Raw genomic sequence first — 26,741 nt, forward strand, 5'->3', positions numbered from 1 at the left:
CGGCCTATTCTAGGAAACAAATCCATGACATTGTGGAATTGATACACTAGTAATAAACTAAGATGCAGCCAACATACATAATTCAAACCAATAAGAATAAAATATGAAACTTCCTAAAATATCTTGACAACATAAAATCGAAAATATTCACTAAAGGGCTTCCTTAAGATATATTCCAAGATCTTGTCAAGAAATTGAGAATCACTAATATTCACTTACCAACCTGAGGGAAAGTGTTGTAAATAGCAGATTATTAGGATAAAAACTATTCTAAATATCTCCATAGGAAATAGGAAAAAATATCTTCAACATGCCTCTGACTATTAAGTCAAAGTTCAATGTATAATGCTCAAGTCTCATAATTAGTGTCATCTAATTTGTCAATTGATAGATGTCTATTAACATAATTAGTGTAGATTGACAAATAAGACGAATTGGTGGAAACAGGGGTAATAGTAGAGGTTGAAGTCATCAAAACCATGGATGAAGAGAAGAGAGAAAAACCTAAAATTCAAGGTTCTCCAATCAAGTCAACAAGCACAAATCCAAAAAGAGGAAGAGGAGGCGATCTCGCCGCAGGTGATCACTACTGGAGAGGAGTAAAGCACTGCCATGTACGGCAACAAAAGCGAGCAACTGGATGGCTTTGAATGGCAAGTGAGGGCGCGTGGATGCTCTAATGAAGGAGGTTTTTGTGGTGTGGCGGTCGTCTGACCCAGACGATTTGATTAATATGACGGCAGCATTGATGTTTATTCTGGCGATTGTTGTAGTTGTGATTACCAACAAAAAAAAATTGTGTATGGATTACTAAAAAACCCTAGTTCTAGATATTATGTTGAAAGTAGTGAAAATTAGGGTTAGGGCTAATTCCCTTGTGTAGAAAATACACATAGAGTAATATATTTATAATGAATAATAAAGAAAAATATGGGCTAAGCCCAAATACACATGATATTGTAACTAACAATATCTAACAAGGTTTATTGTTGCACTTGCTATGGAGCCGCTATCGAATCACTCATTAATGTCTAGTTCAAAGTTCAACATATAGATGTCTTGGAGTGAGGAAGGTGTATTGAAAGTTGTTGGAAGTCCCACGTCAACTAGAGATAAGGCCAAATTATAATATATATATATATAAGTGGGGTGCAAACCTCACCTTACAAGCCGGTTTTGCGGGGTTGAGTTAGGCTTAAAACCACTTTCTAATATGGTATCAGAGTCATGGTTGGAGTCTATCCTAGCGAGATCTATGTAGGCATTTTGTTCCACCCGTTGTCAGACCACTATCGGACCACCCATTAATTCTACTCTCACACTCGAGATGTTTATACCTCGGAGTGAAGGGGGTGTGTTGGAAGTCCCACATCGACTAGAGATAAGGTCAAATTATAATATACAAGTCGGGTGCAAACCTCACCTTACAAGCCGGTTTTGTGGGATTGAGTTAGGCTTAAAACTACTTTCTAATAGAAGTCTTACATCGACTAGAGATAAAGTCAATTTACAGTATATAAGTGAGTGCAAATCTCACCTTAGAACCCAGATTTGTAGGATTGAGTTAGGTTTAAAGTCTTTTTCTTAACAACACATAGATTCAACCACTATTTGAGTATGAAGTTGTTTCGTTATTAATTGTATCTTTGCATATTTATATATCTTATATATATATAATAATACATTGAATTTTTTAATGTTTATGAATCTTATGATTCACGGTATGAAACAATTCATGATTCAAAATTTAAGCTCTCCATTACATAGTTTGTATCTCGATTCAACTACCATGATTGTAATGCATAGTCAAAGTTGTTAGTTATCGCTAACAACTATCTCATCTAACCTTTCATAGGTGGTTAGCTATCCTTTTGTGTTGTAAGTAGTTAGCTCCAAATGCTTCCATAAGCTTCCCTTTTCAACAAGATGATTAAAAGAATACCATGAATGGAAACAGAACGAGGAGTAGGGGAATTTCTTATGAAGCAAAATGGTAACCAATTTAGCGAGTGGGTGTGGGACTAAGAGAGTGCTTATAGTTCTGTTCATTTGAAAAACAAAACTAAGACAGTTCAATTGAAGAAACAAAACTAAAACAATTCCGTATTCCATTATGTATGGGACCACAGTAGTAACTGCCTCCGGATTCACAGTATGCATAACAAATTCCTCCAAATCAACAATGCTATAGTGCCACTATAACTGCTACTTAACAGCAAGAAAAAATCATGCAGAGAATGACAAGGGTGACATACCACTGGAGAAGATTGACAAAAATCTGACAACCACCAATTATATTAACTTGTTCAAGGAAAGAAGACAGTAATGATATCTGGGAAACAGCACGAATAATCATGTGCAAGACATCTTCAATACAGGACATATCCTGACTTTTCTCAAAAAATGCTATGAGAGCTTTTATGTCTCCAGCAGCAATGTTCTGTCTGCATATCCCAAAAATTTGAAATGAAAATTGAACAGATTACAGTGAATGCCAGTTGAAAGGACAAAAGATGAAACCGTACCTGAGACTCATTTCACCAAGACTTAACAAAAGAAGACGGATCTTGTGCATTTCTTCTTTGCTAGGGATTCCTCGTCTTTCCTTGGTAACTTGTTCAGAAACAGAAAGTTGAAGAGGGTTACTTCCAGCGAATGATTCATACTTTACATTATCACAATAGAATTGATGAATTATATCAAGGACACGCGGAAGCCGGCATAGACTCTTCAGTAAACGAGGATCATTGTCAAATTGCTGGATCAGAAACATGTACAGTTCACGTTGGACCTTGTAAATAGTGCAAACCCAAATATGAGGATTAAGAAATATGTTAGATATGGCCTCTTTCACAAGCAGCTCCGCCAGTCCTGAGAAACATTTAAAAGGAAAAGAAAAAAACAATTTTTGAGGCAAAATAAATATATCACCAAACGAAAATTAGATGCAGAACACATGGGAACAAATTACGCACCAGAATTGGAAACAACATTAAAAAGATGCCTCAACGCAGAAAGAGTTTCCAAATTTAGTTGTTGCGGAGGAACTGATTGTAACAAGAATCCCAGCACAGAAAATCCAGACACAATATGCATTTGTTGTTGATTTGCTAAATTATCGTCTAAAAGAGATGCAATAAGCTCAATAACTTCAGTTGTCACCCACTCCCTCATGGTCTGTGTTAGTGGTACACCATTTGCAGATTCTCCATCTTCTTTTTCAAATTTAGAACACTGAGCAATAAGAGGGAAAAGCACAGATACACCACCAACACAGTATATTATCTGTTGTAGTAAGCGTCTTGAGCATAGCTGTGTACCACCAATTACAGCTGCTTCAAAAGAATTCTTATCTAATTGATGATGACTTGTTATTGGTGAAACGTTAAACAGCATTCTTCCAACACTTGCCTGAAAAAAAATTGAGAAACATATTTGAGTATTGGCATTGATGAAATATGGCTCAAAATTTTCCTTTTTATGAGCATTACTAAAGTTTAAGAGAGAGAAAAGAGAGATAAATAAAAGCAAATCAGTTTAGAGCGTAAAGGAATTCAACCAACTTACAATATGATAGGTACATGTATTTATATGTCAAAATCCAAGTAACTTACAAAAATGTAAAGAAATAAGGAGTACAATTATACTCCAATAGCCCGCAAGCTCACAAGGGGTGAGCAGCAGGCCTTGAATCCACCACTTTAAGCTTGAAACACAAAGTGCAGAACCTAGAAGGAGAAAGACCTTCTATAAGAATGTCACCACATTGATCAATACCAGGTACATGAAAAAAATTAATAAGCTTGTTAACAACCTTTTCTCTAACAAAAAAAAGTTCCAATTCCATATGTTTGGTTCTGGAGTGAAGAACAGGAATGTGTGCAAGAGCAGCAGGGCTCAAGCACATCAGGAGTGGTGTGACAAACTTGTTCTGATCATATACTTGAATCCAAGCAACTTCAAGAGCAATATGCGTCACATTTCTACATATTGCTTCAGTGCTAGATCTACCAACAACAATTCTCTATTTAAACCATCAAGAAACCAAATTAAGTCCAGAATATATTTAAGCACCTGAAGTAGATCTCCTATCATCCAAATCTATTGCCCAATCTACATCAGTCCGCATGAATAGTAAAAGATGTGTTGTAAGGAGCACATTGCAGATGAAAACCAATTTAAGAGCTCCTCTAAGATAATACTTATGTAAGAAAATGGAAAACTATTCTATTTGTAATAATCACATCTTTAAAATAAGAAAAGAAAAAAATAAGAAACTTAATAGAAAGATTCTAAAGATATTTTTTCCTAATTACTATGGAGATATTAAGAATATTTTAATCCTAATAATTTGCTATTTACAACAATCTCCTCCAAGTTAGTAATGAATAACAATAATTCCCAATTTGGCTACAACATCCTAGAATTTGCCCTAAGGAAGCCATGGAGTGAATACATCTCCTATATGCAAGTCCTACACCAACATGAATTCATACCATCTTAGAAAGGGGACTTTAAACCTAACTCAACTAGATAAAACTAACATGTAAGATGAGGTTTAAACCCACTTATATGTTATGATTAAATCATATCTCTACTCAATATAGCATCTCCAATACTATTCAATGTACTTGTTAGGAACCTAGAAACAATGATGATAGAACAAGACAAAAAAAGAAGAAAAGAGTCTTGCACTCTATTATTCATTTTACACACAGTAAAAGCCAAAGCTTCCAAAGGAAAATTGCTTTCCTTTCTCTCAGGGTTCTCCTTGACACAAACATCAATTCAAAAAGACTCCCCTAACTCTCCTTAACATGACAATATATAGACTTTTACAAAAAGTGTTCATCACATATCAGATAACATCTAACTGTTAACCAATTAACTACTTCTGTTTTATTTTTCTTCCTATGGTATACTTTCTAGAGCCCCTCCTTTTTCCCTTGCCTATCAGTATTCTTAGTCATTGACACAATAATTGTTCCCAAACCATCAAGTTCCTCTTTGTATGCTTTCATAACAACCAATGCATAGAAGAACATAAAAACAAGACCTAGTTAAGATTCAGTAATTATCACTTTCATTCATAACGTAGATAACATGTTTGACAAAGGTACAAAACATTCAAATATACTCAATCCGGAGTCAACTGAGATGTCATCACCCCATGGAATGGGCTTAGGAGGTCCCTACGACCGTATTAGTGGCAACAGGTGCACTTTCAAGGCAATGTGTGGGCAGCACACATCAATACCAACAATGACACGAGACAGTGTGTCAACTTTGTTGATGATGCACATGTCGGTATTGTTAATGCGGAAGTGACGCACACCTTTCTAGCCTACTAATAATCTTAACGACGATGGCAAACAACGGCAGTGGTGGTGGCAGCTGTTAAAGAAGCAGTAGAGACAAGGCTTCCAAGAAGCATCAAAACATGCTTAAGATGTAGTGTATGATAATTTGCATATGCCAACACTAGGAAGCATAAAAAACTTCCTTGTTAGTTTTAACAAAAATATCCCAATTATATATCAAGTCAATATAATAAAGCCATCAAAATAATTATTAACCTCAATCCTAGAAAATAGTTAAGAGTGACAAGATTAAAAATCTATAGTAGAACATTAGTTTAATACCAAAACTAAAAGTCTTCAAACTGATTGGGGCGGTGAATTTAGGTCTTGCAAATCCTTTCTTGCAACTAATGGTATCACACACCGCATAATTTCTCCTCACACTCATCATCAAAAAGGTGTTGTGGAACAAAATCACAGACATATCACTGAATTAGGTCTGACCTTATTACATTATGCCTCTCTTCCCTTAAAATTTTGGGATTTTGCTTTCCAAATTGTTGCCTACTTGATTAATAGGTTACCCACTGCTTCATTGCAATTTCGGGTTCCCTACAGTGTCTTGTATTACAGTCCATTTGGTTGTGCTTGTTTTCCTTTCGTCCTACCATATAACAACCATAAACTTGACTTTAGCTCTCGAGAATGTATTTCTCGGGTATTCCAATTCTCACAAGGTTTACTTGTGCCAGTCCAAATTTGGTCACATATATACTTCCAAAGATGTTCTTTGCCTCCTAACAGAAAAGTTGTTGCCTATAAATGAGCGTTTCACATCAAAGAGAATCTCGTTGGTAGTGTTAACAAGTACAAAGCAAGTTTGGTTGCTAAAGGCTACAATCAAGTTCAGGGACTTGATTTTAAAGTGTAGGTGACAATTGTAGTGCTTCCAAAGGGGATTTTGAAGGAGGAATAGAAGTTACTGGTTCACCATCCATGATCAAAGCAGAGGATTAGGCCTGGGAATTTGGGATTGCGAACAAAAGGAAAAGAGGATTGAACTAACTCTGATACCATACTGAAGTTTGAGAGAAGAGATATGAAAAAAAATATAAGAAATTTTGTTTAATAAAAAAGAATTAAACCAAAACACAATAGGTGCATGCATTCATGTCCATAAATCTAAGTAACTAACTAATACCCGACTGACTAACCGACAGTTTGAGACAAGAAAAAGAAATATTCTAACTGTTCTGGAACAGTACAAGAAAGTAAAAGGAGTAAAACTACACTCAAAACGAGAAATAAATATTAAATAAGCATGGCATGTACAGTCGTATAGAAGATTAAAAATCATTGACCTGAGCATTGAGTCCAAAGATAATTCTTGATACCAGACCATCTTTGGCATCAAGAATCCCGCTTGGTACTTTATCTCCCGAAACCGGGAGAGGCAAAGCTTCATTATCAAGGAATGAATACATATAACTTGGTCCAAGAGAGTAGATACTCTGTACTTGTTCAGCAGAAATGGCATCATTAAATAAATAAACAGGGCCAATTTGGCCAAAAAAAGGGCACGAATCTCCAATTGATTCAAATGTGAGCACACTGTCTTCATAGTGAGGCATCTTGATTTTAGCACCAATCATGCAACTTGTTAATGATTCACTGACCTTTGCATACCTGAATAAACAAAGCATAAAAATCATATCAGAGTATCACAAAAGAAATTTAGCAATTAATCACGAAAATAAAATCATTTAAATAGAAAACTACTAATTAGCATGGTTCGAACCTGCATTTTTCAGATGAGACAAGCTCCCCATCCAAGTAACATCTCACCAAGCTACCTGCAGAAAAGGCTCTTCCTATGCTATGAGTTAAGCAAAGAAAATGCCATCTCTTCCTGACTAAATTAACACGTAGGTCCACTCGCTGTCTCTTCAGATTTATTGACTGCAAGGGCCAGCCAAATTAAGCCAGCAAATATTATTAATTCACTTAACCTAAGGCTAAGTAAAGCAACAAAAAAGTGTCAAAGAACAATACACAGCTTGACAAAAGAACTAATTTTTCATATCTATTTCCAACCTCATAAGTAAGCTTCTCCTTTGCGAGCACGGCCAAGGATCCTCTCCCATTTTCAGTAAGAAAACTGAAAAGACCCATTGCTCCATTTCTAGGGAAATTCTCAATCCGGAGCCAACAGGAAAAAGAAAAACCCTTATTCAGAGGCCACTGTAGTGGAGTTTTCAGAATGATACCCTGCAAGAATTTGAAAGGAATGAGATAATAGAAGGCATAAAATAATGAAGCAGTAGTATTACATTTGGCAACGAAAACATGGTTCAACAAAGAACTATAAGCAGCGAATGAAACAAAAATTACTTTTACAAGCATCATACAGCATCCATTAATTAACATAAAGATTGTAGCCCATACACCTGAGTGTATTTGTAATTAACCAAAAGCTCATTAAAGTAGAGCCTCCCAATAACTGTCTTTAAGTATTTGTAAAAATATTCATACACAGTCCGTATTATGCCAAAATGATTTTATCCTTCATATATCAAGATTGACAAGAAATAATTGACCGCAGCTTAGTAAGATATGGCATAGATTCTGATACCATTTGTCATAGCTCCTATTGAAGATAATAGAATCGCCATAACTCAATCATCACATATAACAGCCGTTCACCAGTATCCATACTCCATGAGGAATTCATTGATTAAGCTAAAGAGGCTTCTAAGAAGTGATCTTTGTTAGATTTGATGGATTACATCGTTCCTTCACTAATTTCCCTATCTTAGGTTCTAATATTTATAATAACATAGGTAGTTCATATTCAATAAATGAGAAGGAAGAGTAAACAATAAGAAATGTCACATCTAGAGTCTTAGGTACATAGGTATAGCACAAAACAACTTTTCTATTCAATTATCACACCTCATCTTTACTTTTCCTCCTCATCTTCACCTAATAATCACACCACAAACTAATAATCACCTAGTATTAGCACCTATTCTCTGTCTCAAACCTACCATTGTCTTCCATCTCTTCCACTAGATCACTACAGGTCACTACATTCCATTCTTTAACTGCTCAATCTCTTACCTCACCTATTTCTAACCAAAAGCACATTGTTCCTCATTCTCCTCCTAATACTCACCCTATGCAGACTTACTCCAAGTCTGGTATTGTTCAACCAAGAATTAATACCTCTTCCTATTGTAAATGTGGAACCAAAGAGTGTCAAAACTGCCTTACACGATACAAAGTGGTTTTCTGCTATGCAAGATGAATGTCTTTAGCTCTGCTTCCTCCTAATCACCATGCTATTGGTTGCATGTGGGTGTTTCGTGTTAAGAAAAACCCTGATGAGACTACTCATAAATACAACAGCTAGATTTTCTTCCTTTCACCCAACTTTTTATAGGTTTGTTGTTGATACTCTTCAATATGTAGGGATTCTTTTGGAAATAGAACAGTTTTTTCAAGTGAAAAACAAGGCATTTTGTTAGGATAACATTACCCCCAAAATAATGAACAGACATATTTGCACCAAGCAATAAGGTACAACTAATTTCAACCATATGTCTATTCTCCATTTTCCTAAGGTGTATGAAAGCAAGTATATTGATGCAAAATGTTGTGTGACTTGTTAAGAAGTCGACTTTAAGCCTAACTCAACCCCACAAAACTGGCTTGTAAGATGAGATTTGCACCCACTTATATATTACAAATTGGTCTTACCTTTAGTCGATGTGAGACTTCCAACACACTCCCCTCACGCCGAGGTATGTACATCTCGAGCGTGAAACTAGACATTAATGGGTGGTCCAATAGTGACCCGATAGCAAGTGGAACAATTATCCACACAAATCTCGCTAAAATAGGCTCTAACCTGGCTCTGATACCATCTTAAGAAGTGGACTTTAAGCCTAACTCAACCCTACAAAACCGGCTTGTAAGATGAGGTTTGCACATACTTATATACTATAAATTGGTCTTATCTCTAGTCGATGTGAGACTTCCAACATGACCTTATGAGTATAGATAGATTAAAAGAAAAATACTCTTTGGAATTATCAGTTAGTAATATTTTGTTTACTTTTCCAAACTGATTTTTGGTTTCATCAAGGAAAGACATAAAAATAGACAAGTTCACAAAAAATATTTTCATTAGAAAAATCCAACTTAATTCATCAATGAAATAATAAAATATCTAAAACCAAAAGATGACACAAGGTTTGGCCCCCAAATGTCATAATGGATGATGAAAAAGTAGAGTCACACCTAGATTCAGAATGTATAGGTCAAGGAACATGACATGTTTTCCCAAATAGCATGGTTCACATTCCAAAGTTTGGAGACTACTAAGTTCAAGAACCATCTTTAAATTTGTATGATGAGGATTGTCCTAAGTGTTCAAGCAACCATTTAGGATATGCATATGGAACAAAAGATACAGATGAGCTAGTACCAAGGTAGTATAGGACTCTATATTCATGTCCTCTAATCATCTGACCCATAGCATGTTCTTCTATGTTAAATTTGATGTTGTGGAACTGGACTCCCATCTTCTAACTAATCATGGAAACCTTGACCAACAAACCAAATTTCAACTAAAGCAAACCAAGAAAGGTAGTTTTCTCCAATTAATTTTTGAGAAGTTATGGAAGGAGTTCCAAAGAAAGAGGAAATAGTCCCTAAAGGCATGTTGAACAAGGAAAGGACATAGTCCAATGGTGCAACACAGAAGAGCCGAAGACAACCTAGGGAAGCTTTTAGAGAGAGAAACCTAGAGTTTCAAGTGAGAGAAATTGTGTTCAACACTAGGAGACTCACCAAATGCTCCCCGAACGAAGATCAGAGGGTAGAAACAGGCTCGGAATGCTCCAACTAGTCATACCAAGGTGGTCCGTGAAAATTCCAACCACTGGAAGGTGACGCATAGGACACATGCACACAAGGCAATGTCGCAGTTGGTCGGCGAGTGATGACACACCGGTCGAATTTTGGATGTGCGACCATTGGGGTTGGGTCACGCTCTTCGCGATACACTAGACCCAAGTGTCGGTGGACCAAACTCTAATGATGAAGAATGTGAAAAATGACCAATAGGCAACTCCTTTGTTGGACAGAGAGGCAAAGCGGGACCAACGCACTCAAATATCAACATTAGAATAATACAAAGGAATTAGAATGAATTTTAGAGAGTGAATTTCCAGATCCTAGGATCTCATTTATAAAAACTTTAGATACATCAAATACAATGTATGAGAGGGAAGAGAAGAGAATCTAAAAAGCTATATCTAGGAACTAGGTGCAGCACAAAGCACACAGTACCTTTACAATAAATTCTGAGATTATTCATTCTAACAGAAGAAAAAGTCTACTTGGAGCCAAGTACTTCAAAAATAACTAAAGAAGAATTAGGAGACCTAGAGATACATCTATAATGGCTTCAGAACTTACAGAATCAATTCCATCAAGATCAAAAAATGCAGTTGGCCCCTTTTCATGTAGCATTGCCAAGAGACTTGTTAACAAAACAGAGCAGTACAGCCTCCTCTTCCCAACTTTCTCACTTCGGAGTAAAGCAAAGATTTTACGGATGTCCTTCCCTGATATGCTGTGCCCACCAATGGCTTGAATTAACTGTGAAATCTGAAAGATCACACTGTCATTATCTTCTTGAGAAAACCAATTAAGAAGAAAATCAAGCATTCCTGCTCTGACACAAGAAGCTCTGTTAGAAATGGAATCTTTTAACAGTTGCTGAAACATCTCCAGTCCATGATGCTTCAAAGACTCACTGCTCTGCCCAATCACAAATAACAAGCAAAAAAACAGATGGCATTATTTTCTTAAAACAAACTTTAACAACTACTAAAATAACTATTGAAGAAAATAATTTATTAGAAAAAAACATAGGCAAAGGAATTGCAAACCTTTTGCAGTACAATCAGATATAATATTATTACATCTTCGTTCTGAAATCAAAAGGAAAGCAGAAAAATAAGAACACAAAAACAAGATTTATGAAATGAAGAGTTCACAATACTAAATAATATAGCATCCGGCAAACACCACTTGCAATAGTTTTTTCAAATAGAAAATGAAACAGTGCAGACGGATCAAATAATTTATGGAAGCAAGACCTATGTACCGGTACATCACCTTTATCATAGGACTCATTTTGTCATCAAATTTTCCATCAACAAGCATATCAAGCAAAGCATCTAAAAGGCTTTCACTTGAATGCGACTGGCAAAAATCCAATAGCAAACTCTGCAGAGTCTGGTAGCCCTTTCCAGCCAGAGCTCTAAATGCCGCCTGCAAGGGATGATAATACAAGAAGCTTTTAAATTGGAATGCAATGGTACAATGCTCGCAGCTTCAATAAAACATACAAATCCAATATAGATGCAAACCAAAAAGGATGACACCTCAAAAGGCAATCAGCCTATACTTAAATTTTATAACCACAATACAAAAACTAAAGATTTAGGCTCGTGCAAGACCTAATGTGTATTGTTTTTCACTGGAATTAGCAACCACCAATTTCTCCTAGCTAACATAATTTGCCATGAGATATGGTAGGTACAAGGATCAGTGAACCTCTTTGCACTATTTGGATTAAAATGAAACAAAGAGAAAAACAACAAGAGAGTAAGAAATAAGAAGAATGAAAATAGCATTGTTTGGATAGATAAACAAAAAAATGGATAGATTTCTTTCAACTTGTTTGGATGAAGCAAAGACGGTAGAAATAAAAAAAAAAAACAATTACATTAAAAAGCTTTCTGCACTAATAAAAAAAATTGTAAATGGAACCCATGGAAAAAAACTTCCTTCCTATTGCTCCTCTCAAACAAATGGTGGATATTTGTTATTTCCATCCTACTGTCTTCCTCTTTGTTGCCTTCCTCACTAATTAGATAATTCAACCAAATAAAAACAGTTTCAAGTCTACAGTACTGGCAGTCAGTCTAGTAACCTACATAACAAGATGCAGTTACATCTCCATTAAGTTCAGATGCCAGGTGATAAAACACATTTGAATACAAACATCTCAAGGATGCTGAACAAACCAGACAGTAAAGGCTCAATAAATTTAAAACAAGACAGTCCTGAGTCACTCCCTTCCAGTTGTTGAACTATTGTACCAGTTGTTATCTAACAAATATCAAACTACTCACAAATATGTAGTCTTATGCTCAAGATGTTCAATCTTCGACATGAGGAGTGCATAAAGTTCCCATGTCACTTACAAATATTGTTAAAATAGACCACATGAATGCATATGAATGGATGCAAACCTCATAAGTCAGGTTTTTAGAATTGAACTAGGTTTAAGATCATTGATACTTTTCCAGGTAGCCTACATATTTTGTGTAGCTCAGTTCAACGTATCTTAGGAAGCAATGAATCTTAATTGTTATCTTGTAATGTGCTTTGGCTTTTATATATCTTTCTAATACCCTTAAATATAAATAAGTCCATTCAGTTGGATGTAAAAAACACTCAAGCACATTCAGAAAGACCATTACCACAATTGCCTATATAGATACTTAACTTGTGGTATAACATCTCCAATGTTAAGCTTATTTTCTTGTTTATTTCTAAATTTGTAGTGTCTTTATCGCCTCCCACTCAAGTGAAACCCTTTGAATCCGTAGAAAAAATTTGCTCTGAATCATCTTTGTGCGTAAAGAAGAAAGTGACAACCATTTTGGAGTTGAAGTTTCCAAACCTTTTGTTCTTCAATTTGACAAGTTGTTTAATAAAAGAACAATGTATTAAGAGTAAACCAGCAAGGATTAATCCTTTTAAGAGATCTAATAAACATATTGATATTCCTTTACAGCTTTGGGAAAATTATTAAAACCACAGTTCCAAAGATCCTTTGACAAAGTAGTTAAGAGTATGATCCTTGTCAACCTTATATTCTTCATGAGATCTGGAGTATAACATAAAAATAGGCCAGCATATTGCGCTTGCCCTAAGCCTGTAGAGCTCTTCAGTAAGATGTGAGATAATGTTATTCATGTGCTTACTCCAACAACTTATATTGTTTACAAAACTGGTTTGCAACGAATCCAAAAACAGCTAAAGGGCAACAAAAAAAACAACTTGGAGTAAAATCTAATTCCCAAATGTTCTTAACCAAATCAAAACAAAAACAAAAAATAAAAATAGTAACAACAAATCATAGTATTACAGAACTAGGGATGAAACATAGCGGAAAACAATGAAGTTACCTTCGAGGCATCATTACTTGCAAGCAAACAAGTAAGTGTTTGGAGTACATTCAAAACCAATTTCTCCCCATTTGCCCCATCAAGGTTGCTGTTCAATAAAGATACAACATGCAAAAAGCATTCCCCATCCCGAAATAGAGTCTGATAGTACTGAAGCAGTAAAGCATCAAAAGCAACCCTTCAGTTAAATATGAAAATGCATTTGAAGACATTGAAGTAAATAAAGTAAAGAAATAAATCAATGTCCGACACATACTGCTTGGTTAGTCTGGAGCGTATCTCTCATTCCTACCAACAAATCAATAGATAGATCAACAAAACTACTCTCCCGTTCTTTTAATTGAGTAAACATTTCTAAATACTTAGAGCATAACTGCAACTTTGCTTTTTTATCTTCCTCAGAAAATGGCATGATCTGAAAAGAGATTAGCCATGTTAACAGTGGAAAAACAAAACTCAACAACAATTATGACTCAGAAAGGCAAATTCAAGCAAATAGCACGTAAAGTATACCTTCATGAGATTGAGTATATGTCCAAGCACATCATCTCTCAAACCTTCCACCCAAAATAAATCAAATAGGCAATCAATGCATGTAAAACTATGTAGTATCAGCTTGGCATCTTTAGCTGCTGCTAGAAACTTGGCAAAGAACTCCATGCACACTTTCATGCAATTAAAGCAACTTTGTATAGTCACATGTAAATTGCTTTTACATTGATCTTGCAACGATACTGATGCATCTGTGGCACTTTTCTCATTGGAGGGATCCATGCTTCCTGGACTTCTATACTCATGTGCTTGAACACAGGCAACTTGTAGAACACGAGAAACTGCACTCAAGGCCTTAAAGGAAGCAATTGTTCTCTCGGGGGAAAGCTGCAAGATGTGAACCAAACTCCTCACAAGATCACATGCAATTTCAGGATTACAAGCACAATGCTCAAGTGCATCCAGCAAAGAAGACAATTCCCTCTGCAACAGAAACTACAAATAAATACTTGGAGAATAATCAAATCATTGAATTCAATCATACAATCACAAGAATCTAAAAAGTATACATCCATGAAAGCTTGATACATTTGATTCATATGCTGCAGCTTGAGAGGCAATATTACAATTATAGAAATATGGACCTGATCTTATATAATAAAAAATATTTAGACTATAGACTTATTATTAAGAACATTTTCATTTATACCCGTATTGTATCTCCTTTATTTATTGTATTGATTTCTTTTTCTCCGTACAAATGTGCTATCTCAGAAACATATGGTTATTTTTAATTAAAACTCATGCTAGGAATCACTATGATCATTGGCATCTCAGCTAGGCTGACATTCCAAGGAACATCTATCATTTGTTATCACATGAAAATATCATTAAAAACAAAAAGAAAGATACAAAGAACTCATGGAGGGACCCAACCAAAACCCATGAACAAAAAACAGGCCAGCTATATAAAGCTATACACAATCTAAGAAGCCTTATACATAGGAAAAAGAATCCTATTATGATAAAAGTCCAAACTTATAAAAGTTGGCTTAACTTTCTACCACTTAAACACTTCTCTAGAAGACAGGCCTAAACTTATCAACTTGTCAGCACAATGATTTCCTTCCGGAAAAATGTGACACCTTAAAATTAATACCATCACAAAACTTAAAGAATTTCCTCCAACAGCCTCTAATAGACCACTGTACAACCTCTTGATGAGAGAAAGCTTTACACACCAAGGTCGAATCACGTGTTTCTCTCTTTCTTAGAGTTGAGCACTTAGAAATATACAATTTCAATGCGCTTATGAGTATGAATATAAATTCATTCAAGCAAATTTAAACATATATTTTGAGTATATATATACGCACACATATAGATGAATAAATAAGAAGTGGGAAATAAAAGAACCAACCATGTTCTGTGTGTTTCCACTACATGTTGCAGCAAATTCAACAAATGAAATTACTTCCATCTGTAGAGAATTAACCCCATTAACTTCTGCTGTATTACTAGTGCTCCTTAAAGCAGACAATATCTCAGACTTCTCATTGTATCCAAACATCTTTCCAGCAGATTCATCTGAACCTGATGCGAAATAAAAGAAATTTTCTGAAAACATAAGATCCCATATTCCCTCTTGGCGAAAAATTTCAAGTGACATGGGAGAAGAAGAGAGAAGGTTTCTAAATGCATTCAGAACTGTGTTCTGTAGAGCTGAAACAAAGATCCTGCAACATTGAAAGAAAATCAACATATCAAATATTAGTTCTATGCATGAAGGTACTACTGCCGAGATACATTAACAGAAATACTTCACAGCACTTTTTTTTATAGTATATTAGATTTTTCAGGCTATGAAAAGGAAAAACACTGCAAGTCACTGGTATAGTTCACCTTAAATAGCTAGGCAAGTCACTGTGACTTGAGCAAGTTTTTATGCAAGGAAATATTGTAAATAAAACCCTCATGACCCATTTGATTGACAATTCATAATATGCAGAGGAAACAGGCAATGCAAGTCGACCAGAAGATACTTGGACATGAAGAGATTTTGAACCCTCCGGAGCTAACAGAAATGAACAGAGACCGCTGCTCAACATAACAACATAATCATTCCAAATATCAAAGAAAGAAGCATGGGATGGAAGGCCCGAAGAAAGCACTGCTGCATCAGATTTCACATAATTCTCATTTTCTCGAATGTCAAGACCAGGCATACCAACAGCATGCTCTACAGTAGAATCCTTCTCCTGTCCCAAATCTTGAAGCAGAAAAGCTGGTGAACAAAAACTATTAGCAAATTTATGCACCCTACCATTTTCACACAGAAATTGCAAGCTGATCATATTGCCAAAGCTGTACCAATGTCAAGGTCTCAAGCACCACTTTTTCTTTAAATTTTAATGATATTCAAGTAGCGATCAGTCAAAAGAAAATCAACAAGTGAACAAAGAACAGCACTGTTCTATCTGCCATAATAAAAATTCAGGGAGGAATATACCTAAGAATGGCAAGCAAATATATCTCTAGAGAAGACACGCGTGAAATGTTTAGAAATGTCATTAGGCAATGAACTGAAAAATTTTATTTTTCCTTGTTTATTATTAGCATATATCTGTGCGTTGAGGTATGAAGTTCAAAAAAAGGAATATTCTAAAATTCATAACATCAGCAAATTGTGAAGGATACACTGCCTCCCTCAAAACCTCCAGAGAAAGAATATGAAGTTGAAATATTTTTTGCAATGGTTTATCATCCCTGCAAAAGACAAGCAAACCACTTTATCAAAGAATGCAAGACAGTATATACTAACCATATAGATAATACGGTATTATCCCCTCGGAGAGAAAGAAATATGAGAAATACCAAATACATTATCTTACATGTTAAATTGATACAAGCTAAAACAAGTTGACGGGATAACATGTTAAGGCCAAATATGTGTATTGTATACAGCAAACTCAGATTGTGATGAATGAAGTTTGCAGATTCACCAACGTCAAGCTAGCATTAAATTATTATCCACAAACTCAAACATCAAGACACATTGATTCCTCAGAAAATGCAGATACAGCAAGCGTAAAAAGAAACACCACCATATCTTCCAATAAATAAAATAAAGAATAATAAGCTTGAGATATACCCCCAACAATACCTGAATCCATCTGCCAAAACAAGATTACGGTAAGTTTTTGCATAATTTGATGGAAATCCAAGACCATCCAGCAGCACTTCCAACCCTCCAATACTTCTAAAATGATTCTGGCCCCGAAGATTTGCAGATAAGGCCAATGAAAGAATTTTCAAGCACAAATAGAGAAGTGAATCGTCCATCAATAGTTCTTTCAGGCTAAATCTTCTAATGACACGTAAGAGCTCTGAAAAATTAAGTTTCGTGAATGGAAAATATATGATAATTGAACAAAAAACATAAAATAAGTCTGAAAATCTATTAAGCATGGAATTTCAATATACCATGAAATTCAATAATCATGGGATAGACAAAGAAAGGAGTTACAGTTGAGCTATTTAAGGATAAGATAGGTGTCATGAAAAATTAAGGCTCGCGTGAATGTGAAGCCCAACCTTTCATCTTTATGTCACCTAGATAATTTATATTAATGTTTAATGTAAAAGATATTTGGCAAGACAAAAAGAATGAATTATAAAGAAAAAGGATGACAAGCAATCATCCTAAACAAAAAAAAAAACAGAAAAGAACAGAAAACCAATGTAATGTGCTCCCTAATCCAACAACATAACAGCTACTGAAAACCCATTAAAAAGACATGTGTTTTTGTTAGGTTCCTTTATTCAAGGAAACCAAACGGTAGCTTCTCTTCTCACTCACACACTCAACAGCAGAAAGAAACTGTGTGTATATGTATTTTTATTTACTCTGTAATGTGTAAAAAGAGAAATACAAATATAGATCTCCCCCAAGGAAGCCTCCCTTCCTCCACTGACCAAGAGGTCCAGTCTAAACCAAAACAAAATATTTCCTACCCTCTCTCTCTATTTTGTTTGTTTATTTATACTCTCTCTCTTCTAACAAACTAGCCTCTCTCCTCTAACAGACTAATCCTCCCTTCCCGCCTCTAACTTTCTCTCTTTTTATTCCTCCTCACATATACCTTTAATTGTCTAACAGTTTTACACCAAATAGACGCCAAAATCCAAATCATAGTGATGTGCCAAAATCCCTCAATATCCATTAGAAAGCCGCAAAGAATTGTTTTTTCAGTTTCCTCTCACTCAGATTGGGGTAACAGCATCTGGTCAGCTGCTGTTCCACCAGCAAAGTCTTTGGTTTTATGGAAAATTCTGCATAACAGAATGCATACTGATACAGCTATGCAGTGCATGGGTGTTCATCTTTGTTCAATGTGCTCCTTGTGTAGAAAAGAATATGAATCGTTGTATCATTTGTTTTTTGAGTGTTCTACTGCACTGTAAATTTGATCCTGGCTGAAGCAAATTTTAGATGTTCTGAATTTGGGTTTTCCAATGCTTCTGATCAATTTTTTAAAGCAAAAGTACAGCCCTCTGGTTAAACTCATCAGGATGGCTGCAGTTTCTGCTGTTGTTTGGATGATTTGGCACATGAGAAATCACTTGAGATTTCAAAATCCTTTTCATTTAAACACAGCAATTCGTTCTATTACAAATTTGGTTAGACTGGCAAGTAATTTTTCAACCAAAATGATGCATAATACTGTATATGATTTTAAGGTTCTAAAATTTGTTGCATCAATACTCAGCCTGGAAACATCTTCCTTTATGCAAGTTATAAATTGGATAAAAGTTAATATTGATAGAGCGGCCAGTGTCCAGGGTTAGCTGTTTGTGTTGATATTTTTAGAGGAAGTAGAGAGGAATATATTGGCAGCATCTCTTCTTTTATATGCATTCATAATTCCATGTATGCAGAATTTATGGGAGCTATTTATGCTATAGAGCATGCTTGGAATGCTGGGTTTACTAAACTTTGGATGGAGTGTGATTCAGATCCGGTTTGCCAAGCTTTTTCATCCCCATGGATGGTTCTTTGAATGCCAAGAGGAAAATGGAGAAAATGTTTTAAGTTTTGTAATATAGAGTTTAAAATTTCACATATTTTTAGGGAAGGGAATCACTGTGCTGATAAATTGACTAATTTAGGCTTGGATAACATGGAAAACTTTAAATGGTACATTGTTATGCCTCTTGTTATCAATTTAGACTTTTTTCATCACAGATATCAACTTCCTATGTTTGGGAAAGTTTACCTTCTCAGGAAGTTTGGTCTTGTATTTTTTGCTTAAGGGTTTAGTTTGGCCCCCATGTTTTTTTTTTTGTTATTCTTCTTTTTCTTTTAATAATATTTTTCATGTCATGGAAAATGATAGATGTACTTTGGAATGTCAGCCTAGTTGACATGCCAAAGTATATAGTGATTCCTAGCACGAGCTTTTATTTAAAAAAGAAAAGATGGTCATCAGCCCACACACCTATTAAAATTTTAGCATATATTCACAAGTAAAGAGAAAATTTGAAACAACAGGGGCCTATTTTCTTTTTATGAAACTCATATTAGGTATCACTATGTACTTTGGCATATCAGCTATGTTGACACCCCAAAGGACTTCCATCTATCATTTGCCATCATATGAAAATTTATTCAACAAAAAGAAAAACAAAGAACAATAGGGGCCTATTTGTATGTTAGTGAAACTATAGTAACCAAAAGAACAATTTATTTAGCCAGCAGCATTTTAATAATATATTTTCCGAATTAATTGTAACCTCCATGCATCTATATTTACCTAGTGCACATATTCATGCCAAATTAGAATATTAGTAACTAAAACCACCAAATTCCAAATAGCCTCGAAATATACAATAATAACAGATGCCTACCTTACCTACTAACCAATTTAGGCCACCAGCTTCCATCACAGAAACAATTGCTTTCTGCCGCCAATGTAACCTTGCTTCAGTAGACAAAACCTTTGAACTATTTGAAGAGATGATTGGAGTCTCAGTATGTGAAATAAAGCCCAAAAGACTGCAGAATAACTCATCCTTTTTGTCTACATTTGAACCTAAATCAATGAAAATATAAATTATTGACACAACATATGTTAAAACTTGTTGGAGCAGCTTGATTTTCTCAACAGCAGAGTTGGAACAATTTGCATCACCAGAAAGGGTTTGACTTATGGTTTTAAGTTGGACCACAGCCCCTGTAACAAATTGAACACAAAAAAGGAACTTCCATTACTTTCCGCAAGAACACAGATATTCGAGAATAACAAAAGGCAATTAATGATAGAATCAAAGTTACATTTTCAAAACATAGGCTTATGAACAGCGAAAAACAAGAATTGGAAATTATATCCTACCAAAATTCAGGGGTTGATTTCATAGTGTGTTCATAAAAAAAAAGTAAATTAGAAGCAGATCCATGCTTTGCACACGGGCAGGGGAGAGAAAAGGAGCATGTCATATTGATAAATGGGAAAAAAGCACAGTGAGCACAAACTACATGTGGAACTGACACATGGCAGTAGTTGGATGCTTTACATAGTAGTATACAAATTAAAACATAATTGTTGTAAATAGGGGATTATTAGGATAAAAATATCCCTAGAATTAACACATTCATTTCAGCAGATTTTATTTCCTTTTTGAAGATAATGTGATTATTACAAATAAAGGAGATGAGAATGTAATTTGTATGATGGTAATTAATAAAATATTTCCTTATAATGCACAGTAGTATATCCTTTAAAGTGAGACTCAGAAATAAAAATAAAGAACGATGACCATTTGTTAAGCTATAACAGTGGACCACGTAGGTCTAAAGCCTTTAGCAACATAAGAAGATACTATAAATTTATAAAGAAACAATATGCAGATTACACTAACATCAGTGAAAATTTCTTACAGTTTTCAGCAAACATCATCCACAGAAGTAATCAAAATCATGAACAAAAGAAAAAAAAAATTATTAGTCATATAGCATTAATTGTACCTTTCATTAAGGCAGTAAGTTTTCGAATTCCACCATAGTATCCAAAAACTCTGCAATTGTATAATGAATGGGCAATAATTTTCAGCGCATCCAAAATTAAAAATCCTTCAGAAGTAATAAACAATTTAGCAGCAGCCCCAGAAAGATCTGTCGATAAGTGCCCCAAGCTGGTGTTCACTGAAAGGAAAGGAAAGCATGAATTACTGCAAATAACATGTAAGCAGTAACAGTTTTCGTACAAGTAACCAAATATACCATTTAAGATTCTTAGGTTAAACATCATCTTGTATTAAGAGAAAAGGTCTGTGACTACAACAAACAAAAATTTAAAAGGTAATGAAAACATTTGATACCATTATAAGAAATTTCAATAAGTATATGTACTCCCTTCTTACGTCTATTTTACATATAATGGTTCCTAACTTTAATTTGATCACATCCATAAACTTATTTAAACTTCCCAGTAGTGCAAACCACTTAAGCTTACGAGGGCAGAAAGTGAAGAAAATAATGACGTCAATGGCAATGATTGGCAACTTACAATCAGTAACTAGTGAGATTAACTGTGTGACCTCTTCTGTTAATATCCGAATGACTTCAACAGGATGCCCAGCCGAGCAGCCAACAATCACATCATCAGAAGATGACAAACTCTCAACAGAAGCAGACTCTAATAATATGCCAGAATTCACAGGTTCCCAATCTTTGTAGTGCATTACAAATTGCCTGATGAAAACATTAAGCAGTCTCTTTTTCTCCACCTAGAACATTAAGATCATATGAAGCAAGTTTACTAAATAGACAACTAATTTAGTGAGGGAAAGACATATAAAGCAAAGCATTTAGCACTATTCTTGATCAATGCAAAAACACACAAAGAATGTGTGATAATTTATTTTTAACAATAGGTTGGTAAGCAACACCTACAGAAAACATATATACCTGACTTAAATGCATATATGAATTTGTTAAGAAATAGTTCATATGAAGTTCACCAAGCTTCAGAAAGTTAAGTATTTTATAAGTATAAATCCCACCATACCTTATCATCAGCTTTTTCATATCGCTCCCAGAGTGTATTTACAATTGCCTCATCACCCGAATCACTGGAAAATGTAAAAAATTAAACAAACTCAGGTAAAGGAAAAATGGATTCAAACATTGTTGAAACAAATGATTCCCTCTCCCTCTGTCTTGTTCTCTTGTAAACCACCCCCAACCCACTTTTAATTTCACAATTTAACCCTCTTTTAATTTGCAATTATTTGGTCCAGATGTTCGCATATTTAAGAGTGCTATCTCGCCCAAAATCTTGCTCTGGAAAGGCTTGCAGTGTTGCTTCTCTATTGTTCTGAAAATGTTGTCTGAAGGGACCAGCCAATGCTGGTGACATGAAAAGGGATTGGGCAGCATGACTGCATTCGTAGTTCCTTTGTTGTCTTGTTTTGTTTTTCTTTGCTTTAAAATCTTCTAGCTCTTAGCCACCTTATTGTCACCTAACCCCAATTGTACTTTCACACCTTAACAAAATATCTTTATATAGACCACCACTACCCATAAAAAATATCTTATGAAACATCAGAAAATGTTTGGCAAGTCTACATTATCATGTATGCATGAAATAAACAAAAAGTAAAATAAATGTCACCATGCCTTGCACCTAACAAATATATATTTACGTAAAAGTAACTCATGTGTCATACCAGATAACAAAATCTAACAACATTCTCTTCTATGATCTCCAGCAACATCAACGTTACACCAATGAAATTCACCATACATATCAAAAATGTTGAAGGCTTATATATATTATTAGAATATTTACCCTATTTATCATCATTATATTGTGTCTAGGGTTACCCTATTTATCATCATTATATTGTGTCTAGGGTTACTCTATTTATCATGTACTTTCTATCAAAACTTTTTTATATATAGAATGAGAGTGAGAGGGATCTTTCAAGCCCTCGAGAATTATTTTACAGTTTCAATCTCAAGTTGGTAACAGAGCGGGTTGATCTCGCTCTGGTTTCTGTCTAGTCTCCAAACCCTAGTTGTTGTCCGCAACTATCCAGCATTGTTTGTTGTTGTCTGACGCCTTTTGCCACTGTCCACCATCGTCTGGCACTGTTTTGCCACTGTGAGAAGTTGTCCACTGAAGCTTGTCACCATCGATCTCTATATGGCCTCAAGCAATCACCATGTGTTTGGTTTGGAAAGTTTAGCTCCATTGTTCAAAAATTTGGGCTAACACGTAGTGAAGCAAACCATTCGGTTTTTTAGTGTCATTCTTCTCTTGGAAAATGTGTTTACTTAATAGTATATGTTGATGTTATTGTCATTACTGAAAGAGTATTTATGTAGACATTTTCAAACCAAGAATCTTGAAAGTCTCAAATACTTCTTAGGCATTGAAGTAGCGCAATCAAAAGATGGAGTTGTAATCTCCCAAAGGAAGTATACTCTTGATATATTACAAGAAACGATGATGATTGATTGCAGACCGGTACACAGTCCCATGGATCCAAACCAAAAATTAAGGACAAAAGAAGGTGAATTATTCTCCAATCCAGAGAGGTATAGAAGGCTAGTTGGAAAACTGATTTATCTCACTGTTACAACACCAGATCTATCCTTTGTAGTTGGAATGGTTAGTCAATTAATGCAGGCTCCATGTGTTGACCATTGGAATGCTCTCATTCGCATTCTAAGGTATGTCAAAAAGGCTCCAAACAAGGATTGTTATATGAAGATAAAGGAAGCATTCAGGTCTCTGGGTATTGTGATGCAGATTGGACAGGTTCGTCTATTAATAGACGATCTACTACAGGATATTATGTTTTTCTGGGAGGAAACATTATTTCATGGAAAAGTAAGAAACAGAATGTAGTAACTCGATCAACAGTTGAAGCCGAGTATAGAGCGATGGTGTCACTAACATGTGAACTTATATGGGTGAAACAATTCCTTCAAGAGCTTAACTTTTGTGACATCCATACTATGAAGATGTATTGCGATAATCAAGTTGCTCTCCACATTGCATCAAATCCAGTGTTTCACGAGAGAACTAAACATATAGAAATTGATTGTCATTTTGTTCGTGAAAAGTTGTTGACTAAAGAAATATGTACTGAGTTTGTTGGGACAAACGATCAACTCGCAGATGTGTTGACCAAGTCTTTAAGGGGTCCTCGGATTGAGTTTATTTGTTCCAAGCTTGCTACATACAATTTGTATACTCTAACTTGAGGAGGAGTGTTAGAATATTTACCCTATTTATCATCATTATATTGTATTTAGGGTTACCCTATTTATCATCATTATATTGTGCATAGGGTTACTTTATTTATCATGTACTTTGTATCAAAACTTTCTTATATATAGAATGAGAGTAAGAAGGATCTTTCAAGCCCTTGAGAATTATTTTACAGTTTTAATCTCAAGTTATATAAGCAACATTTAGCTTTTAAAGCTCTAACATGCACTAAAACAAACTATTTAATGTGGTATTTAAGTCGTGAAACACTCTCTCTTAATGGACTAGTCATTAAATCCGACTCTCCTCATGTGCATAAATCCTAACAATCAATAATTTTGCCATGAGTTAGGCTACGAAAAGGAAAACCTACAAGTTGAAGTAAGCTTAAAGCCAAATATTGATGGATGGGTGATTAACATAAGGTACATCAGATCAATATCAATAGAATGAAAATCATTGCAGAAATAATCTCTTAAAGGGGGTGGCATTGTTAAGAGTGTCACATTTAATAGAATAAAAGGCTTGATGTGGTACTTAAGCCTTGAGGTTCTTCCACCTAATGAATCAGTTTATTGGATCCTCTTAGCCCTAAGAGCACTCCAAGGTGCCTTCTCAAACATATCATATGCCATACAATAACAAGTTTCAAAAATATCCAAAATGCACAAGATAATCAAGGGTAGTATTATTCCAAAAGATAATAGTGATTCACTACATGGGTTTCCTTCTTTGGTACAACTCAACAAAATTATTATATTTATCATTTAGTCTATAAAGCAGTAACAAATAATAATTTTAATAAAGCAATGTGTCTGTCCTCGTTTTTTACTAGAGGACAAATGTTCCATTAAATAATCACGTAAATTCACAAACCAACACACCCAACCTCAAGAGGGATGACACCTGCAAGCCCACTGCTACTTATGGCATATTAGTAAATATTATATTAATAGCCCCTAAGAGTTTGTCTAACATACTTTATTCTTTGTGCATCAGAACACTAAATGAAAGATTACATATATGATGAAGCTCCTATTCTGAAACTCTACTCGATTATAAATTATAGAAAAAGGATAGCAGTAGCAGTCTTGACTACTTGATAAACACTCTGAGGATGATAAATTGTGTTTCTTCCACTTACTGGTGGAATAACATACTCGCACATCAACATAACTCAAAAAAACTAACATTACAAATATAGAGCTTTATTATTTAATTCCAATATAAAAACCCTTTGAAAAATGTATTGTTACCTAAAGCGAATCCTGGGCCCAGGAGGAGAGCACTTTTGAGCTTGGAAACTTGAAGACTCGCCAGTGTGCCCAGCAGAAGTTCTTCTAATAAGGTCAGCAACTCCTTTGACGATATTCATCCTTCCTCACCAAGATCAGCTCAGCGTTGAGACTTCACAAACCAATCAAAGGTTCCACCCATCACTCTCGTGAAACCACCTTTCTAGCTCAAAGAAACCAATCACCAGTAGTAAGATTACACAATCTAGTTGAGTGTTGCAAAATGATTACCGATGATAAAAAAGAAAAGAACAAGTGAAAATCACTTACTCAAAAACGAGACTTGACAAAATCACCATAAATTTCTCACTCGAACTTCAACCACCCTTCTCAGCTCACTGATCAGAGATTATTTCAATGAATTGAATTAGCTCTGTCAGGGATCATCCCACTCACTGATTAGCAACGGATTCTGAATATTTCAAGAATATAAATAATTCAATGTAAAATGCACACGTCTTTCTCGAAAACAGAAAATACTCCATTAAACGTCGAAAAGAGAGGGGCGAAATCAATAATCAAGGCGCAGCATATATACCTGAATAGTGAGACAAATCAAGAATCAAGAGTTCTAGGGTTTGCAAATAGAGATCGGAAATAACAATTGTAGAAGCTTCAATACAATACCCTTTTTTTTTCTTTTAAGATTTTGGTCGGAGCTACTTTAATAGCGTCGGTAACGAAATTGTCATCGCCGTAAGAAGAATATGATATGACAATGCGTGAGGAAGCGGAAAGCACTAAAAAGCAAACCCCTTATAGTCGTTTAATTTCGGTGTTACCCTTCTGATTTTTTTCTTTTCGATGTTCTTTTCATTTTCTATCGTTGTGATTGAATAAGTAGAAATGAGAAATCAACACCGAGTTGCCCTTAAAAACTGCAATTACGCAATCATTTTCTTAATTTAATTTACTACTTTCATTGCCACTGTGAATGGTTTAGAGGATAGAAAACAGTGAAAATGGAAAAATAAGTTAAGTAAACATTAAAAAATTACGAAATAATATTAGATATTTAGTTATTTAGTGTGGAAGAAATAGGTAAAAAAACAATTCAGCAGATTATAAAACTGTACGTAAAAAGAATAATGAGTTGAAAAG

General features: G+C 35.0%; 1 protein-coding gene across 12 annotated transcripts in view; it reads right to left on the reverse strand.

Annotated features, from left to right (window-relative positions):
* The window catches only part of LOC108330556 (BEACH domain-containing protein B), a 53,395-nt gene extending 26,933 nt beyond the window's left edge, over window positions 1–26,462 (reverse strand). For 4 of the 12 annotated variants that reach the window (XM_052875864.1, XM_052875858.1, XM_052875863.1 and 1 more), the window contains exons 1-23: window positions 26,179–26,457; window positions 25,911–26,052; window positions 25,602–25,803; window positions 22,132–22,195; window positions 21,631–21,850; window positions 21,090–21,266; window positions 19,978–20,298; window positions 17,229–17,451; window positions 16,763–16,831; window positions 15,968–16,429; window positions 15,486–15,801; window positions 14,087–14,548; window positions 13,830–13,988; window positions 13,574–13,723; window positions 11,490–11,645; window positions 11,261–11,302; window positions 10,785–11,129; window positions 7,395–7,568; window positions 7,099–7,259; window positions 6,662–6,986; window positions 2,976–3,411; window positions 2,526–2,871; window positions 2,256–2,444 (exon numbers count right to left, since the gene is read on the reverse strand). In XM_052875864.1, the coding sequence (XP_052731824.1) occupies window positions 2,256–2,444; window positions 2,526–2,871; window positions 2,976–3,411; window positions 6,662–6,986; window positions 7,099–7,259; window positions 7,395–7,568; window positions 10,785–11,129; window positions 11,261–11,302; window positions 11,490–11,645; window positions 13,574–13,723; window positions 13,830–13,988; window positions 14,087–14,548; window positions 15,486–15,801; window positions 15,968–16,429; window positions 16,763–16,831; window positions 17,229–17,451; window positions 19,978–20,298; window positions 21,090–21,266; window positions 21,631–21,850; window positions 22,132–22,195; window positions 25,602–25,720 (4,916 nt within the window). In that variant the 5' untranslated portion in view covers window positions 25,721–25,803; window positions 25,911–26,052; window positions 26,179–26,457. Of the gene's footprint in view, window positions 1–2,255; window positions 2,445–2,525; window positions 2,872–2,975; window positions 3,412–6,661; window positions 6,987–7,098; window positions 7,260–7,394; window positions 7,569–10,784; window positions 11,130–11,260; window positions 11,303–11,489; window positions 11,646–13,573; window positions 13,724–13,829; window positions 13,989–14,086; window positions 14,549–15,485; window positions 15,802–15,967; window positions 16,430–16,762; window positions 16,832–17,228; window positions 17,452–19,972; window positions 20,299–21,089; window positions 21,267–21,630; window positions 21,851–22,131; window positions 22,196–25,601; window positions 25,808–25,910; window positions 26,053–26,178 lie in introns of those variants that run through there. The other 8 variants (XM_052875865.1, XM_052875860.1, XM_052875861.1 and 5 more) reach the window with 8 other exon arrangements.
* Window positions 26,463–26,741: the final 279 nt, after the last annotated feature.

Source organism: Vigna angularis, chromosome 4, assembly GCF_016808095.1.
Source record: "Vigna angularis cultivar LongXiaoDou No.4 chromosome 4, ASM1680809v1, whole genome shotgun sequence".
Classification (NCBI taxonomy): Eukaryota; Viridiplantae; Streptophyta; class Magnoliopsida; order Fabales; family Fabaceae; genus Vigna; species Vigna angularis.